The 18,756-nt window shown below is 41.2% G+C and overlaps 1 protein-coding gene across 1 annotated transcript in view; it reads right to left on the reverse strand.

Moving 5' to 3' along the window:
- PCDH15 (protocadherin related 15) overlaps positions 1–18,756 on the reverse strand; it is a 2,378,624-nt gene that overhangs the window by 550,702 nt on the left and 1,809,166 nt on the right. Inside the window, exon 23 of the mRNA XM_085614969.1 lies at positions 5,920–6,032. Coding sequence (XP_085471095.1) covers positions 5,920–6,032 — 113 coding nt within the window. The remainder of the gene's footprint in view (positions 1–5,919; positions 6,033–18,756) is intronic.

The following is an 18,756-nucleotide window of genomic DNA, read 5'->3' on the forward strand; positions in this document are numbered from 1 at the left end:
GTGCTTGTGTGCAGATCTGAAAATGGTATGCAAATGTCAGTTGCCTGCTGAAGACACTTTTCATGTCTTTTGTTGGCAATTAATTTGATAATATATCCTAAGAGACAAACACATTCTCATTTCCATTACAATGAACCAAATCAATTAGAAAGCTAATGTCTTAAAGCAAATGAAGTGAACAAAACAGATATTGTGTTGAAGGAAAAAAGAAGAGCACGGAAGAAAAAATGAAATAAAAAAGTGAGAAATTATAACACGTTCCAAAAAATGACATTTTTACAGGTGTTAATGTCATTCAACCAAAAACATGATTTCAAAAATATTGTGAGAGATAAATATTTTGACAAAAGTATTGTGATGTCGAAAATGTCATGGGTCTGAATATAGAAGGTAAGAATATCAATTTTTACCTCTTTTATAAAATGTTTTCAAATATTATAGTCTATCTTAATTATTCAGTTGAGCTTTTTGAGCTTTTATGTTAAGTAGTTATTATTTTAAGTATGTTTAATTATTTTGCAGTACGTTTTTGCTCTGTTTTTTTACTTTGAAATATATATAAAGTTTTGTTTCTTTGTTTACTTTAAGCAAATGTATTAAATCTGACCTCTCCAACACTTTCCGTACTCGAGTCTTCCTTGCACTGGCGGTCTAATAGCCGTATTACAATTTGTGCGGTCAGACCATGATTGCACCACTGCAACTGGCAGGGATCAGAGATTCCTGGCAGTGATGCAGTAGTCTTGAGCCCACAATATGTCTGGCGACCACCAAGCATCTTACGAGATTCCCCCTGCCATGGCTTTCATTGGGATTCCACCTCAATGAAAAATGTGGCGGAAAGGAAGCAAAGGGGGCCCCATAGCCTCTGGGCAATGGGGCGCTTGCAGGGGGCACATGTTGTGTGCATGCATCCCAGTACTTGCACAGCATGGACTGCACCAGATCACGCCATGCAAGTACTGCCTTTGACCTTCCCTTTGCAGTGCCTATTTCATTGGCATCGCTGTGGGATCACCAAAGAACTGCCCGCCAGTGACTGAAAAAGTTAAAATCTTGGAGGCTGCGCAAACACAGGTTTGGCGGTGTGGGAGCAGGACGCCAGCTCAGCGGTCCCGCTCCTGCACCACCAAATTCGTAATCAGGCCCTTAGCCAGGTTGGTGTTAAAATAATAAATTTTACCCTTCAACGTTTACATTTTTTTATCCCATTTTTTATACGTGTTAATATATATAATTTGTTTATGATGATTATTTATTTTAATGTTTATGTTTGTAGTTTTTTGTTTGTGTATTTTTTTATGTTGTATTTTACATTTTATGTATTTTAATTTTTTTATATCTAGTTTTTGTAATTACAATTAATTTGTATACATATTATTTATTTATGCTTAAGTAATAATTTTACTGTTTTATATTTTTTCGCAATTATTCTAAATTATTATTTTTATTTTATGTTTGTAAGATATACTTTTTTATACATTGTTTGTATTATACAAAAAAAAATTCAAATGTAATATTACTTTTAAAGTTAATATGTGTTTTAAAGCTAATATAGTGTGTAATAGTTTATTTATGTGGTTTTTGATGATATTGTGGTCTTCTATAACTTGGTCAGCAATATTTTTGACGTAGCACACAAAGGGGTCTCTTTACTAAGATTAAACGTCTAGTTTGCATCACAAAAGTGACGCAAAATGATGCAAAATCTTTTTTCACCTATTTACTTTCCAGCGTAAAATCTGGTTTACGCTGGGAAATAACTTGAAGTAATGCAAAGCAGCACATAGCGTTGCTTCGCTCTATTTAGCTCCAAGGGAGCTTACCATGGGTGGTGCATGGGTGTTCCCATGCAACTACCCACGGTTTCTGACGCTAAACCTTATTTACTTAAAAAAGTAGCCAGGGTTTAACATGAGAAAAGAGCACCCATGTCAGTTATGTGCTATGAAGGTGAACTCCTTTCATTTCTCCTTTCTTGTCTGACTTTGTATGGGTGCTGCACTGTGCAGCACACATACAAAGTGGGAAAAAGTTTACACTCAGTCTAAGCATGGTATTTTGTACTGGAAGGCTTCCCTTCCAGTACAAAGTCTATGCTAGACTCACAGCGACACCCTTTTACTATGGTGCAAAGGTGTGTCCATGGAACAAAGCAGCATACTTCTGCGCCAGAGTTAGGGAGAGAGTAGGAGAGTGCCATATTTCTCTAAATATCGCGCTATACCACTCTCTCCTCCTCAAGCTCTACATTTGCAGCTGCTGCACTGCACTCTGTGAGAATCTAGTAAATATGCCCCAAAGTATGTAGTGTCGATATTTGTTTCCTGGATATTTTTGGGCGATATTTGTGTTGGCAATTTTTCATCATTCAAGCATGTGAGTTAGCTATTGGAAAAAAGTGGGCATGCTATGACAAGTCCCACTAAAGTCATGGTAGAGTTTGAAATGGGATGTTTACATTATCAAAAAAGAGGACAGTGATCAGATAGGTGGGACAAAAAGAAAAAAATAAACAAAAGAATGTGCAAATAACTTTTAAAAGTTCAATATTCTGTAAATTGTGAGCTAATCATTCAGACATCCCTAACATAAAACACTGTTCAACATAATTGAATTTGAGTTATATACAACAATTGGTGCCCGGAGATAAGCAGTGGTATAGTGAGCTACATCCGTACATTGAATCAATCATCGATCTACATTATTGCATCGGCACTGTGAAAAAGGGTGCTTGAAGTAATACATTTCACTTATACCATGACATCAACTTTGAGGAATGGATGATCCCAGTGCACACATCCACTGTGTACAGTAATCCAGCACCTCACAGAATCACATCATTAACGATGTAGCATTTAATGCACCTCTAAGAATGTGTGACAGCAACAACTCACCATTGTGGTGTCAAAGATAGCACCCGGCACAGAAGGGAAGTCCTACAAGGAAATCTAAAAAGGCCAAGTGACGGCTAGTAAGAAGGGAATGGGGATGGGACAAGTGAGCAAACATACATAGTAGCTAAAAGGTCTAAAGCAGTTTTCTTATTATCATTATTATCATTCTGCCTGGTTCTAAAATTCAATTTCAGACGTATTCCTGTACTGGGGAGGTCTCCAATGTGTCTTCCCTTGCGTAGTGTCCGACTTCCTGTGTATTTTCCTGTTGTGAAGTGTTAGGCTGCCTGAACATTTTCCATACAAATTCAATTTGTGGTGGACAGTGTGTTCAGGCAACGTTAATGGACTTTGCTACATTTCAAGTTAGCTCTAGTGCGTAGGTGTAATTGCTATTACACAAAAAATGAAAAAAACTGCTAATTCAAACCAAAATATAATAAAATAATTTTTCTAGCAGAGATCCACCTTGTTCAATGTATGTGCTTCTGTGTTATGCAGAAGACCATGATTCTACACTGCAGTATGAGCTAGTTGTGGTTTCCAGATGACATGTTTCATAATGATCTGGAGACACTGTATGCAATTTGAGAAGCATATTTCATTACACTGAGATATCTCACACTCCTGTGCCACTTTTTCTATTTTGTTTATGCTTCCTAGCAGATTCATCGAACTAAATAAGATGCTTCAGTGAAGCTGATGATGACGTTAGCTGATGTTCGTGTTCTAAGAGATGCTCTTCCATAATATGATGGTGGTTGGAGATTTGATATTTGTTTCATATTTTGAAAGTATATGACTAAGTGCCTGATTACGACTTTGGTGGTCCTGGAGCGGGCATCTCCTGGACCACCAAATTCGACTGTCACCTGCCCAACCGCTAGATTACCAGTTAACTCATGGTCTGGTGGACAGAGTGGCAGTCCTGCTGTGGTGCAGTACAAAGGCTCATATGTGAGCCTTAGAACTGCACCCCTGTGAGACTGCAAATGCACATCCCTCCACGGCATGAACTCTGCTGTCCATGCCATTCAGGAACAGGGGTGCATGCTCATGGGAGCACAACCTATGCCCCCCTTCATGCACCCTCATGCATGGGGCAAGAGGGGGCCTTGTAGTGTCCCCTTTGTTTCCTCACCACCAGCAGTTTCATGTATTGAGAACCCCCATGAGACCGCTAGCGATGAAGAAAATTATAGTATGGTTGGTGGTACCGCAGCGGCACCGCCAAACATTGCTACCTCAAGACCGCAAGAGAACATTCTCACGGAGCCACCATCTGAGTTTTAACCAGAGATCCACATGGAGCCCCGTGTGCTTGATGCCGGAGGAATGGTATATCCAATTTATCCTTGAAGTAAGCATATCACTAACGGCACATGAATGAGACTGCAGTGCCACTAAGGGTGAAAACCGCCCCCGAAGGCTACACACAGACTTTCCAGTTAGTCCCCAGGAAGACCCCACTAAGACGCTTAAAATATTGCGTTTTTTCAGGGGTCGAAACGTCGATGCTTTAATATCAAGTGTTGAGAATCACCCAGGATACTAAACTAATGATTTGATTAATAGCTTACTGGGTTGATATTTTCTTTTTCTTCATTTCGCACTGTGTTTAAATATAATTTTTCTATGTAGTATATGTTCATGTATTCTGTAGAATGTCTTGTGACATGTAAATATTTCAATGTGTGTGCACTTTGTAGTCCTAAATGTTAGCTCAAAAGAACAAATCTGTGTGTATGTAAATATATGTAACGTAATGAGTTCACACTGATTTTTCAAAAAACAGATAAAAATATATTGTTGAAAACAAGACTAGAGTTTTTCGCACTTTGGTTTGGACAAAAGGTCTTTTTCTTTCATTTGTTGGTTGTTCTCATCCATTTGGAGAGATATAATTGTGAAAATGTTCTTTTGATTTTTAAGAGTGGCAGAACCACTGTTTCACGTATATTAGTAATCCCCAGGTTCTGCACTAGACTGGGCTACCCCATGGCTTTATATCGTTCAAGACCGCAAGAGCCACTGCCAAGGATCATGGAGACCTGGTGGTTGTGGCGGTTCTCTGGAGGTCCGACCGCCGTTCTCGTAATATGGTTTCAGACCGATGGTGCGACTGCCTCTGAAGGCCATCACACTTCCACCGCAAGTTTGATGGTCCCACGGACCGCCAAATTCAGGCCCTTAGTTTATAATCCATACTTTGTTTCAGTGCACATGTCCAGTCAGATAAAACTATTAGTGGCAACATTTATCATTTCGTTTAATTACATATTTCAGACTTTAAAAAACTAGAAAAATATTATTGCAAATGTAATTACCTTCGTTCATAGATATCAGTACTCCTGCCATCTTTGCAAAATCACATTTATTACACGAATAAAAAATACCTCTAATCCTATGAGCCAAACCAAAACAATCTTTCACTTTAGAAATGATTTCCTTGTTCTAGCTCTGCAATTATCGCCTTCTTATTCTTTTGCCATTTACTTTTCGTAAAAATAAACTCTATGCAGCTTGCAACTTTGTCTGCTTCTATGACTGCAGAAATGCTCATGATGAAGAGTCCTGTGTATCTGCCTTTGCCTGCATACAAATATTTGTGCCGACAGAGTCTGCCTGCATTATCAAGGAACCCCACCAAATATCTTTTAATTGATTGCAGCTTCTACTTTTTTTTTTCCTTATCATTGTTTCATTGCTAACAACAAACTTTAATATCTTTCTTCATTTTGTTATTTTCTCCTTATGAAAGGTCCATCTATTTTTCTATGCATGTTCCTCACGATAACCAATGTGCAATAAACCTGTTTGTGCTGATAGGGCAAAACGACTAAAATGGTATCAGAGATGTAGAGACAATATTAACAGCTTTTGTGCAAAATGAGTAGACTAAAAGAGACCCCATATTCATTTCAGCAATTGTAAAAATGTCTAGGCATTTGCCTGCAAATAATCAAAACAGTTGATCAATATCGTGTAGGTCATTGATGTAACTGTAAGAGCTGCACTCTACCTGTACTCATCCTGGGTAAACCGTGGAATCACTGATGGTTGCAAGACGGTAATCATTACAGTCGTGGTGTTTGACTTCACAGGGTCACCGTCATCATAGGCAATGATAACCAGCTAGAAAGAAAATGAATGTCAGTATGAACTGGAATTTAAATGTGGCAGTATCATGTGCTCATAAATATTCTGCTTGATAGAAAACAAATTAATAAACCATCATCATTCTAATGATATGAAACATTGAGACTGATGCCTTCTCTCAATTTCCCCCTAAATACAGCTTTGAGCAAAGAAGCAGCATAATCATATGAGAAGGGACTATTGTTTATAATCCCCTTCACGAAAAGACAGATTTTCAGAAGAATTGACCTAGGTGTTGCTTCTACTCTTCTGACCAAATGCCACAGTTCATTGAATAGAAAAGAAGGAAATATTTGAAATGTATCAGAAGACCCCAGGGGTGAGGGGAACATAAAAAGCCCATACCAGCAGCCATAATATACTTGGGTCCTAGTTGGCGCATTGGGCATGTGCGTCCATTTTTGCTCCCCGGGGCCCTATGGTATTACAGAAGAAGCCACAGATGCTTGTCCGGCTCTTTCTGTTATACTGATAGTGCTTGTGCACATGTAGTGTCAGTGCTATCTTCAGAGGGTGTTTCCTTATGTATATGGTGGTATGGCCCAAAGCAAATGAGGGAATCGCTTGCTACTGCTCTGTATTACGGATGGGGATGCATAGGCAAACATGCCCTTAGCGGGAACAATAAAAATGTCATACAAGAGGGTGGTGCACTATCAGTGAGGGCAGCCATCTGAAAGGGAGAAAGGGGGTCCCAGGTACCTCCTAGGTAGATCTCCCTGTGCAAGCAGGATCTGTTACTCACTACACCCACCTGCAGGTGGCTCTCTAACCCCTCTTTAAAGTGCAGGCAGTTTGACGTCTGCACAGAGAAACACGAAGTGACTTTGAAGCTACTGCCCATATTTCATTGAATGCTGTGCATACAGGATAGCATGAGTTTGGGTTTGCCCTAGGGGCAGCCCATTCATTCTAATAGGGCACTCTGTCCCTGTTTTCATCTGGCACGCCTGTTTAAGGGTGTGCCATGACACAAAGAAGGACACTGTGCGCTACATGTAATATTAGCCCAGGAATAGTTAAGAAAAAAATATGAGGCAGAAATGATTAGCTCAGGCATGGAACCTATTCCCCACAACTAAATCCCCAATAGTCTTTCTGTCTCCTTGGGGTCTACAGAATCCCTGTATCCAAGGCAGGTGAGAGAAATTTTGATTCCTTTGGATGCTGTTTTGACATATGGGCTAGCAGGGAGGAGGTAACTCCCAATTTTCTCTCACTTATTATAGTGAATGCCTTTACTATGTGGATGCTGTAAACCTGGTAATTTCTCAAATTTAGAGACCTAGATGAATTCAGAGTTCTGCAGGTATCCACCTATGGTTTCTTGCCTAGAATGTCCTGCAGACTTCAAACTTTAGGTAAAACATGCATTTTCCTCGCATTTCTGTGAGGGAAAGATCTGGAATCTCTAGAGATTCAAGAAATGCCTAGTGCTCTCATACGTTTCACAATAAAAACAAACAAACATGTTAGACTGGGCCTATGCCTATGTGGGAGGTCAGAATAGTGGAACATTTGTTATTTTTGGCTTTGAAAATATAAGCCAGTATACAAATAACAACTGTTCGTAAACTGAGGGGGCCAGTATGATGTCGGGCGGATCGACACCGCCCGACTGACGGTGGCGATCCGCCAGACATCTTTGTCCGCCCGCCCTTCAATTACCTCCGCAATATTACAAGCGGCAGACGGAAAGACCTTCCGCCACTTTATCGCAGGCAGGCAATCGTTACGATGCGGTCCTGGCCCATAATATGGTGATATTGGCGGATTAGGGCCTTTCCATGGCGGCATCGGGCATGCAGTCTTTTGCATTGGGGGCCTGTTGCGGGCCCCCGGGGTGTTGTGGGGGCCGGGGGTGCACGTGGGGGGTACCCATGGTACCCCCTACATTGGCATGCACAAGGTGGCAGGCATCGCGCGGTGTCCGTCACGTTGTGCATGTCAATGCACAACATGCCACTTTTACATTGCGTCGGGTGCTTCTTACTGCACCGCCCACCGCAATGCCAAAGATGTGGGATGTGACCGCCAGGGTGGGGGTCGCATCCTGATTGCCCCCACGGGACCGTCGCACCTCTGGCGTCGGTCCCGGTTTCCGTAAACGTTTGTCAGCCCGCCATCATAATGGGGCCCTTAGTATCTTCGGCATATTTTAAAAATATACAGGTTTCCTTCATACACATTTTTCATTGGCTAGATTTCACTAGTGGGCACACAATGAAAACTTCTTATTAACAGCTGTTCAGTTGTTGGCCCTGGGTATCTAATGTTTTAAGACAACCAACAAAGACTTTTTATTCCTATGAGCAGAAGGGTTTGACAGACAGATATAATGTTATATTACTTTTGTTAATTGACAATTAGGGCAAGAAATGACAAATTAAAACGTTTTCACCAATTGTTTTTTTCTGATATATTTTCATTTGTTTTTTATTTCGGCAATGAGTGTCTTTAGGGAAACCATGAGGGATTTACGTAAATGAACCTTTGGTAAGTTCAGAATTTGGCCTTGTTTTCAGAAATGTAAAGCTTTCAATGTTCATTCATAAATTTCCCACCTGTTTTCGCCACAATCTTCAAGTAGGTTTAAAAAATAGGAAACAAGTTCTACCATTTACAAAAATGCACACACTGCAAAAAAAGTAATAAATACAACTCTGCTTGTTTCCAAAAACCTTTGTATATGGAGATCTGAGCACAGCAAACCTTTCTGTGCTAAAATTGCTTTATTTGAAACTATTTTCCCAACTCCCTCCAGAAGAATCTATAAACCCTGTATACCTTTAGAATCCCAACCATGTGGAAAAAAGACACAAATTTAGCCTAGAAATATATTTTGTGGAAAAAAAGTAATAATGGCTACAGTGTGAGCTTCCCCAAACACCAACAAAGGGCTCATTTCTGTGTTTGGAAAAGCTTCTGTAAGTAAGGGGTCAAAACACAGCTGACTTGGAGAAAGAAATGAAAGAATGCATATGAATGCTATGCTCGTCTATGCTCCTATACTGCAAAGGTGTTCTTGACTATGGAGGAGATGAAGGTGTGATATTTCCTGGGGCTTCCCTGAAATTGATGTTGAAACATATACTATCCCTTGGCTTTGGCATTGGTCTCTCCTGAACCACCTGTTTCCTGGACGCTTATCAGTTTCTCTCTGTACTCCTGTAGCAGGGTATGAAGGTTACTTTTTTATTCAGTTGGCTTGAAATGGTATCATAATGAGGATTATATTAGATGTAGTAGAGTTCTGACAAACCGTATCACTGTCACATTCTTGAAAGGTATTGTGAATGAACAGTGAGGTTGTCCTCAAATATAAACACATATTACAGAACTGGAATGACATCACACTGCTGAATGAGGCCTGCACCCCTATGAGAACCTGTGCAGAGACCACAGTTCTCCATAGTTAGCCTAGAGAAGAAGAGGCATCAGAAGGAACCATTACATTGCTTGAATAAGAAGGTTCTCTTTTGCCTGCTTGAGCAAATACAGATAAAGCTATCATGATCATCTAGTCTAAATGTCTGTCCCGGGGGTAGTCTGCCTACTTGACGGACACATATGACTGTTAGAGAATTTGTCTGCTGTGGACAGTCTGCAATTTGATGATTTGTTTCTTTCTTAGAATGAGTCCACAATAAACAGTTTTGGCAAAACCAGAAAAAGAAACAACACATGTTCCCATTCACTGGGGAGTATGTCCTCTGTAGGTAACGTTTTACAATTTTTAGAAAATAAAGAATCATCATTAGTCTTTTGGTAAATTCTTTGCAAATCAGAGGCTTTGACCTTTTGACAAATGTACAACCTCAACAGATAAGAGAATGGTCTTGACCCACTCAGAAATATTTAATCTATCCAAACTACAAACTATGTATGAAGCCACTGAATATTTAACAACACTTCACCTAATACCGCACAGCAACTTAACCTGGTGAGTTAAATCCACAAGCAAAAATGTTACTAAATGTTAATCACCTGATAGGGTATCCAGGAGTTTGCAGGCTTATTCGAACACCCAGGTCTTGAGGGCCATTTGGAATTCTGTAAGTGAGGTGATGGTCCGGAGGTGTGTGGGGAGCCTGTTCCAGGTCTTTGCTATGATGTGGGAGAAGGAGCGTCCTCCACTTCTGCTTTGGTATATGCAAGGAGAATAGACAAGTGAAAGGGAGGTGGAGTGTAGTATTCTTGATGGTTGGTTGAAGTTCAGGCAGTGTTTAATGTAGGTGTGTTCTTGGCTTTGTAGAATCTTGGGTGCATGGGTCTGCAGCTTGAATTGGCATCTCCTCTGTATGGGGAGCCAGTGGATTATCCTGACGTGGACTGTTGTGGGTTCATCGGTAAAGGCTGAGGATGAGTCTGGCTCTGGCGTTCTGTATGGTCAGAAGTCTCTATAGAATGTGTGCAGCGATCCCTAAGTAGAGTGCATTGGCATAGTCCAGTCGACTGGTGATGAGGGCTTGTGTCACAATGCGTCTCGTAAGTAGCGGTAGCCACTTGAGGAAGCAGGCGGCGGTGATGGCGCTGATCTGTGATATCATAATGAGCTTGTATTATATGATGAGTCCAAGGTTTCTGGCATGGTTGGAGGGAGTGGGTGAGGGTCCTAAGTCTGATGGCCACCAGGAGTCATTCTGTGTGTTGCTGCTGTTGCCAAAGATCAGAACTTCCATCATGTTTGTGTTCAGCTGCTGGCAGTTGTTCTTCCACTTTGCAAAGCTTGTCATGCATCTGTGGGTGTTGGTTCCGGTGGGGGTGGGATTGTCAGTGGGTGAGAGGATGATTTGGATGTTGTCTGTGTAGGTAATTATGTTGAGACCATGGGATCTGATGATGTTGGCCAGAGGGGTCATATATACATTGAAGAGCGTGTGTCTGGGGGGTGAGCCCTCTAGGACACCGCAGGACATCTCCTTGGGTTCAAAGGTGAATGGTGGGAGGTGGATCCTCTGGGTTCTTCCTTTGAGAACGGAGGTGATCCATCTGAGCGTGTCCCCTTGAATGCCAATGTGGTGGAGTCTTTCGATCAGCATGTGGTGAAATACGGTGTTGAAGGCTGATGAGAGGTCAAGGAGGATCAAAGCTGCTGTTTTTTCTCAGTAGGGGAGGGTTTGGATGTCATCGGTGGCTGTGATCAGGGTGTTTTTCATTGCTGTGATTTCGGCGGAAGTTAGATTAGGAGGCGTTGAGTAGCTGGTTCTGCTACAGATGTGTCATGAGTTGATTGTTGTTGATCTTTTCCAGTACCTTCGCTGGAAATCTCAGCAGGGAGATTGGACAGTAGTTTTGAGGTTTCTTGAGTCAGTGCATGGCTTTTTGAGTAGTGGTTTGACTTCTGTGTGTTTACAGGCATCGAGAAATGTTATGGTGGTGATAGACGTGTTGAATAGGGTAGTGAGTTCCTGGCCCATCCTTTGGTTTCTGAGGTTGAAGATGTGGTGAGTGCATGGGTCCGTGGAAGCTCCAGTGTGTATGGATTTCATGGGGAAGGTGGAGGTGGTGTCCCTAATGGAGAGGATGTTTCAGGTGGTCAGCGTGTGGTTCATGCGAGTTACAGTGGTGGCGTATCTGTCGAGGACGTCTATAGGTGTGGGTTAGGGTTCAAAGTTTCTGTATAGGGTTGCGATCTTGTCGTGGAAGAAGTGGACAATGATGGGTTGAAGAATTCCTTAACGATGTTCAAAAGTTCTTTGCTGATGTTGGTGCTGGTTTCAATGCGTGCAGCAATGGCTTGAAGAATTTCCTTACGTGGTTTTAAATTTTAGCTGTCACCTACATCTTTAAACGATATAGAGTTCCCTTAAATAGTCAATCAGGGCCTTATTTATTTATTTTTTGTGCAGGGCAGTGCTGTAAGCCTTCCTGATGCACTGCCCTATGTCAAAAGAAAAGGGTAGGAATACCCAATATCTATGAGGCACGGCGCTCCTGTCCTTTTCTGCTGTGCTGGTGCACAAATGGCTGCCTAGTTCCAATACAGGCGCCCTTGCACCATGGTGCAAGGGTGCCTGCATTGAAATCAGGTTGTTGTCATGCAGTAAGGGAAATTTTCCTGCACAAAATTACCTTTTACACCACCCCTGGGACGGTGTAGGCTTTTGACGCATTACCAGGTTTACAGCATGTTGTAAATCTGGAAATGTGTCAAATTGCATGGGTCTTACATGGGGAAACCCACTGTAAGACCCATGGCACGCCTCCCTATTGCAGTGTGAGTTAACAAAGCAACTTGCGGTGCGTTGCCTCACATAAATACGAGGCCATAAAAAGCCAAGAAGGGTTGTTTTCTATGGCGCCATTGATATGATTGAGAGTCCTGCGCCACCAGAGGGTCATTGAAAGTGTCGCTCCAGCAACGCAGGTCTCTTGTAAATGAGGCCCTCAGAGAGAATATATTGTGAATTCTGTTTGGCGTTCTCTGAACTGCATATTGGAATCCATAACAGAAGTGTATTTGAAATTTGGCATCTACACTTCTGCCCCATTGACTAGCTGCACATGACTCTCCTTCTACACAGTGGTGGCTGACTCTGAAAGGGGGGGGTGAGGCAGGGAGTGAAACATAAAATAAACTCGTCTACTCCACCACAGCCGCCGTCACGCTCTATCCCCACCCCACACACCTCTCCTCTGTCTGCTGGCCACACCGGAAGCACCCAGGCTTCCAGACTCTCCCAGCCAATCACAACGTTGCCAGAGCAGTGTCGTAATTGCTCTGAGAGGCCTGTTTGGCTGCTCAGGCAGTGCCTGGTGAGGCTGGGCATGTTCTCCATGGGGCTGTGCAACACAGCCCAATGGAGTACATGCCAAGTGCGCATGGAGGTTTGGCCGGCCCTAGACGCAGATAACTCCTGCTCCCTCTGCGTCAAGCTGCCCCACCCGACCTGGCTGCAGCAAAGAAAAATAAAATAATAATGACTTCTTGTTATTATCATTTTATTTGTATTTTTATTTTGGCAATGCTCAAGGAGGGGTGGGACGATACTTGTCCGCCATAGCAGAAGAGCCACCACTGCTTCTAAATAACTTGCACCTTGCCTGCACAAAAACATTTCCCTCCATATAATGTTCTTCAAAAAATGTATTCCCTAGAAGAAACAGTATAATTAATCTATGGCCTGCGATAAATGTAGTTTCAAATAAATCGAGGATGCAGACGCTTTTACGAAGTATTTTTATAGAGGCCCAACATTTAATTAAATAAACCTCAAGAAATATACTCATATCGCCTGAATAGCAATCCCACGGATTGTTTTCTTTAATTAAAACCTCTAATTATTTAGATTGATAGCCATAGTATTAAACAGTGCAATTGGTTGCAATAGAATATTTTCTCAGTGGCTTTGGTAATGATAACTATCATTTCCTACAGAAGGAAAATTATGTAAACAGAATGGGACATTGAAAATCTATTTACAAAGCATTGTCATGGGTTCAAATAGGCAAGCCACTATATTCCAACCTTTTGTGAAAGCATGGCCGGTCTCTTGGCAGATAGGACACTGACCAGCTGAGCAATGCCTTTCTAGAGTGCCAATTGTTTTGGTCGCAACAATTTCAAACTAAATACGCCAGTTTTATCACACAGTAGAAGGCAGAGTTCCTCATCTGGGCACCAAAGTTGATTCATGTGTTTACTTCCTTTAAGAATCAAACGCGAAGATAATATTTGGGTGGTTTTTAACTGTTATTTTTCACACTGAAGATCTGCAGATAGTTATGCAAATCCCATTTTGATTATACAGCATATTAGTTCGCTCTTATTTTAGATTAAAATGGTTTCAAATAAATTACATTTCAGCTGGGACACATGATAAAATTCACAATATTTCCCTATTATAAAATACATTATAAAGCATTCTGTTCAGAAAATACCTTTTCATGGGTACTGCAGTACTTTAAAGCGCTCTTAACTTCATAGTTTTAACGCAAAAGATATTCCAATTACAGTTGTATCTGTTGCTGAGAAAACATACAGTAAATAACAATGCTGCCTCTATTTCATGAATAGCTGCAATAAAACTTAGTAAAACATCATGAAAGCTGCAATGGAGGGCAATTATACTTTAATTGATGGATAGATACTGCACACCCTTAAGTAAATGAGACTAGTCTCCACCCCTGGAGACAGGCATCCTTACCATTGCATCTCCCTGGCCTTATCCCTACTTCCCATGTGAATATCTGTTTAAGTCCTTCTCTCTATAGTAGGAGCACCAAACATCACAGCATTAACCAGCATTCCTCCTATCAATACCTGTAACCGCTGAAAAATATGTCTGGCCTAAAATAACCTGAAAGAAATTCATCTAGCGTAAGCATTATTTGCAATCTGTATGGTCTGGTCTGGTGTTAAGCATGAACTTTTTTTATATCATTTTATTTATGCTCCCAAAAAAAAGAGAAGTCAAGGGAATTTGGCTACTTAGGATAAAACCAAGAAGAACGTTCCCCTGAAAAATGTTGGGCATAGTTCACGGTAGAGACAGATTTGGGAAGCGAGTGAGTGTGCAGAATGCGGTCTTGGGTGACATCATGTATGTAATGTTGTAGACCTGAATACTGTACTGCATAGTTTAGGGGCTGTATAGTCCTGGAACTGAACACTCCAGTGGCAAGTGAGAGCTTAAATAGATACAGAAAAAAAATGTGCAGAAGAAATGTGTCACCAGCTCAGTCTCCCTGGTTCCTTGATGTGGAAACAGTAAGTTAGCGTTTTGAAAGCAGGGGAATGAAGGACAAAAGGATTAAAGAGATGGTGGAAGAAAAAGTGGAGGGAATATAAGCACAGTAGAGTACTGTCTATAGAAGAGAAACAAACTAAGCTACAAGTCTAAATCCACAACAGGGGAGAATCTAGCATAAATAAATACACCAGGAGAATATGTCCCAAATGCCTAAACAGTTTAGAAAGGATCTCGACTTTCTGGAGGTAAAACTACTGTTTCTTATTAATGTTGGGTCTGTTTCTTCAATTTCAGTTGATGTACCAAGAACAAATACTTTTTCACGAAGCCCTAATGAAAGGAGATGCCTAGAGAATATGTATTTCAATACTCCAGTTTATTTCAGGGATATCTTTTTTGGATGGGACCGAAGACTTAATGCCTTGTATTCTTTAGTTATTTTGGACAAGAAAATTCGAATTTGAAGCTCACCAGTGATGTCATTTGAGATTTCAAGAGTGATGTCATGAGTGATGTCATGAGTGATGTCACTGACCATCTCATGAGTGATGTAATATGTAAGGTAGTATACAGTGCATTGCAGGGTCTTAAGTTATCGTTACCTCAGGTAAATATAACTGCTGGTTTTGTACCAATGAAGTCTGAGCCTAACTATAGCATCGATGTAACCTTCATTTTCTTCCAGAGAATATATAGGTATGAGTGTCTATTTATACTGGCGATAGCAGTAGACAGTTATAGTTAGGACCAAAGTTTCCATAGAAAAGGATTTTTTGTTTTGACAATAACGCCACTTGACGAATCTTCACAAAACTTTCAAAAAACATCCCCTTTTAATTCATCTACTGTGTTGAAAGTTTCAGGGTGATCCACCGAGTAGGGGCTGAAAAAAAAGGGGGATCCCAAAACACATTTTCTCCATGTTATGTCTATGTGGACTTTTAATTTTTTTAACACAACTGCAGCCCGAACCGCTTAACGGAATTACACCAAATTTGGCAAAATGCAAAATGTTGGTCCAGAAAGTGTGCATTTTGGGGTTTGGTTAAAATCTGTTCAGTAGTTTTACAGATATTCAAGTTAAAAAAATTTATATATCTGGGAGCCCAAACCCTACTGAAATTTGATTGGCTGCCAACACTTCAACCAGGAAGTGTTGGCAGCCATCTTGGGATTAGTAATAAAAAAGAAAAGTGGGCAGGGTAGAAACACCCTTACCCCCTACACCGCTTGAGGGGGTCCCACAGGGACCTAAAAAATAATTTTTGAGAAACTTTTGGCGGGATCCACAGATCCTGCCAGGCTCCTGGGAGCATTATGAAAATATAGGAGGAGGGGCGCACGGGCTACCCCCTCCTGGGGCTTACTAATGCCCCAGGGACCCCAAACCTTCCCAGGGCTTCTTTCTAAAAAAAATGCAGTGGCGGCCCGTACAGCCTCCCCAGCTGCCCTTGGGATCACCACCTCCCTGGGTTAGTAATATATTTTGAAAAACCTTAGAAATGTACTCTAAAAACTAAAGGTTACAAAGACGTTATATTTAAGAAATAGAATTTAAAAAACCTTAGAAATTCACACAATTTTCTTTTTTATAGGGTCAGTATAGTTAGGCTCAGATTTCCCTCCTATGAAACCAGTGGAATTCAGCAGTTATAGTTACCTGAGCTAAATTTATCGTATGCCCCCGCAATGCACATCTTTCATGACATGGTCAGTGCCATCACTGATGACATCTTATAAGACATCCAGTGAATGTAAGTATTTTCTAAGAGTTTATGATTGTTAAACATATATACTAACCTACTACAAAAGGTAAATTGCAACACTAAGTGCACAAGTAGTGGGTGATACTGCTTCTAACATATATTAAGTGAGTAGCTGTGTGACTGTATGTATCCTTGTGTGTATGGGTGTATGAGTGGCTGTATGGGTGTATAAGTGGGTGTGTGAGTAGCTGTGTGGGTGAGTGAGGTGCTGTGTGAATCACTGTATTGTGAGTGAGTGGCTATGTCAGTAGCTTTATGGGTGAGTGATTGGCAGTGGGAATGGGTCTATGGGTGGGTAAGTGGGCGTCTAGTGACTATGTGTGAGTGAGTGGGTATCTGAATGGAAGTATGAGTGCATGACTGGATGTGTAAGTGGCTGTATGGGTGAGTGAAAGGCTGTTTCAGTGGGTGTGTTGTTAAGGTAGTTGGTGTGTGAGTGGCTGTATTAGAGAGCGAGTAGCTGTGTGAATGGCTGTATGGGTGAGTGAGTGGATGTGTAAGTGCTTGTATGGATGTGTCAATGGGCATGTAAGTGGCTGTGTGAGTGTGTGAGTGCTTGTATGAGTGAGTGAGTGGCTGTGTTGAATGGCTTCATGGGTTAGCAAATAGGTGTGTAAGTGACTGTGTAGATAAATAAGTGGCTGCATGAGTAGCTGTATGGGTGAGTGTGTGGCTATGTGAGTGGCTGTATGGGTGAGTGACTGGCTGTATGGGTGGGTTGAATGGTTGTGTGAGTGGCTGTACGAGTGAGTGAGTGGGTATGTGAGTACTGGTATGGGTCTGTGAATGGGTTATTGAGTGGTTGTATGAGTGTGTGGGTGGGCGTATATTAGATTGTATGGGAGTGCAAGTGGCTCTGTGGATGATGTCATCAGTGATGTCATTTGAGATGTCAGTGAGATCAGTGATGACCACTGACCATGTCACGAGTGATGTAATGTGTGAGGTCATAAGTAGTGCATTGCAGGTGCATAAGTTATAGTTAGCTCAGCCCCTTTCTGAATTTCGGAAGAGAGGATGCTGTTTGGAGGTGAAGGGGAAGGTTGTTCCGGGACTTGCCGAATGGTGAGTAGGGTTGAGAGAGCTTTTCAAAATAGGTCTTTCATGAGGGATGAGAGTTGAGAGTAAGTCAGCATCTTCAAGAAGTAGCTTTGAGGGAGTTGAGGATGTTAGTGAGGGCTAAGAAAGATAGGGATTTGAATGAGGACCACTATGGTATACAGTTGAGAGGGGTAGGTATTAGAAGGAAGCAGGCTTAATGCTGTTGATGTGCTTTCAGATGCTCTTTATACTTTAAATGAAGAGGAAGTTGACGGTGTTACACCTATCTATGGAGTGTGGGATTGGCAGATTAAACTGAGTGTGATGCAGGGCTTATCTTGAAGAACATTCAGTTTTTGTTGCTTCATTGATGTTTTTTTAATGCTTAGGTTTGGCTGACGTAATAAGTTGGCTGAATGTTGCTCAGATTATCTTAAGTGGCATGAAATTGTTGGGAATCCTGGATTTCTTCCATTTTTCTTCTCTGTGGATGAAAGATGTGTTGTTTTCAAGGTCTTGACAGTACAAATGTGCTGAAGGGTTTAGCTTCCACTTCGGTCTTGGTGTTTTAGACTAGTTGTTCATGTGATTTTCCGGGATCTACCACAATGAATAAAGTCACCACCTTGTTAGGTCCAGACAAAGGTTTCTGTAGTTTATAGCTGAGTTCAACCCTAGCAGACAGGCTCAACTTAAGGAAAATGTTTAAAGCATTATAACTACCAAAACAGTTTAAAAGTCAAAAACACAACAAAATAAACATCCTACTTCAATTTATGAAAAGAGAGACACATTTAATAAGCAAAACATCAAAATTAAATTAGAGGGACCAGAGATATATGGTTGTAAAGAATAAATAGAAAATAGTGCCAAAAAACACAAAGTGTGGATGGTAATCAATGGTGATAGTACACTGGGAGCCAGATCCAATTTACAGCTGACTGCGATGGAGCATAGGTCAAATATTCCAAATAGATTGGCCTGCTAGGGCCTGGAAGTAAGGACATTAAAAAAAGTTCCAATGTGAAAAGCAGCTTTGTCAAATTTATGTGAAAAACTATTCTACGCGCTGGACAAACTTACATTACAACGCCAGTGACTACTGGTTGTATAATTTTCAAGGTTGGTCCCCTTGAAGCTCTGGAATTCTGGTGAAACAATGTTGAAAAAGTTTCCAAACATCTGTTGGTGCTCAAA

The sequence above is a fragment of the Triturus cristatus genome, chromosome 1_2, assembly GCF_964204655.1.
Source record: "Triturus cristatus chromosome 1_2, aTriCri1.1, whole genome shotgun sequence".
NCBI lineage: Eukaryota > Metazoa > Chordata > Amphibia > Caudata > Salamandridae > Triturus > Triturus cristatus.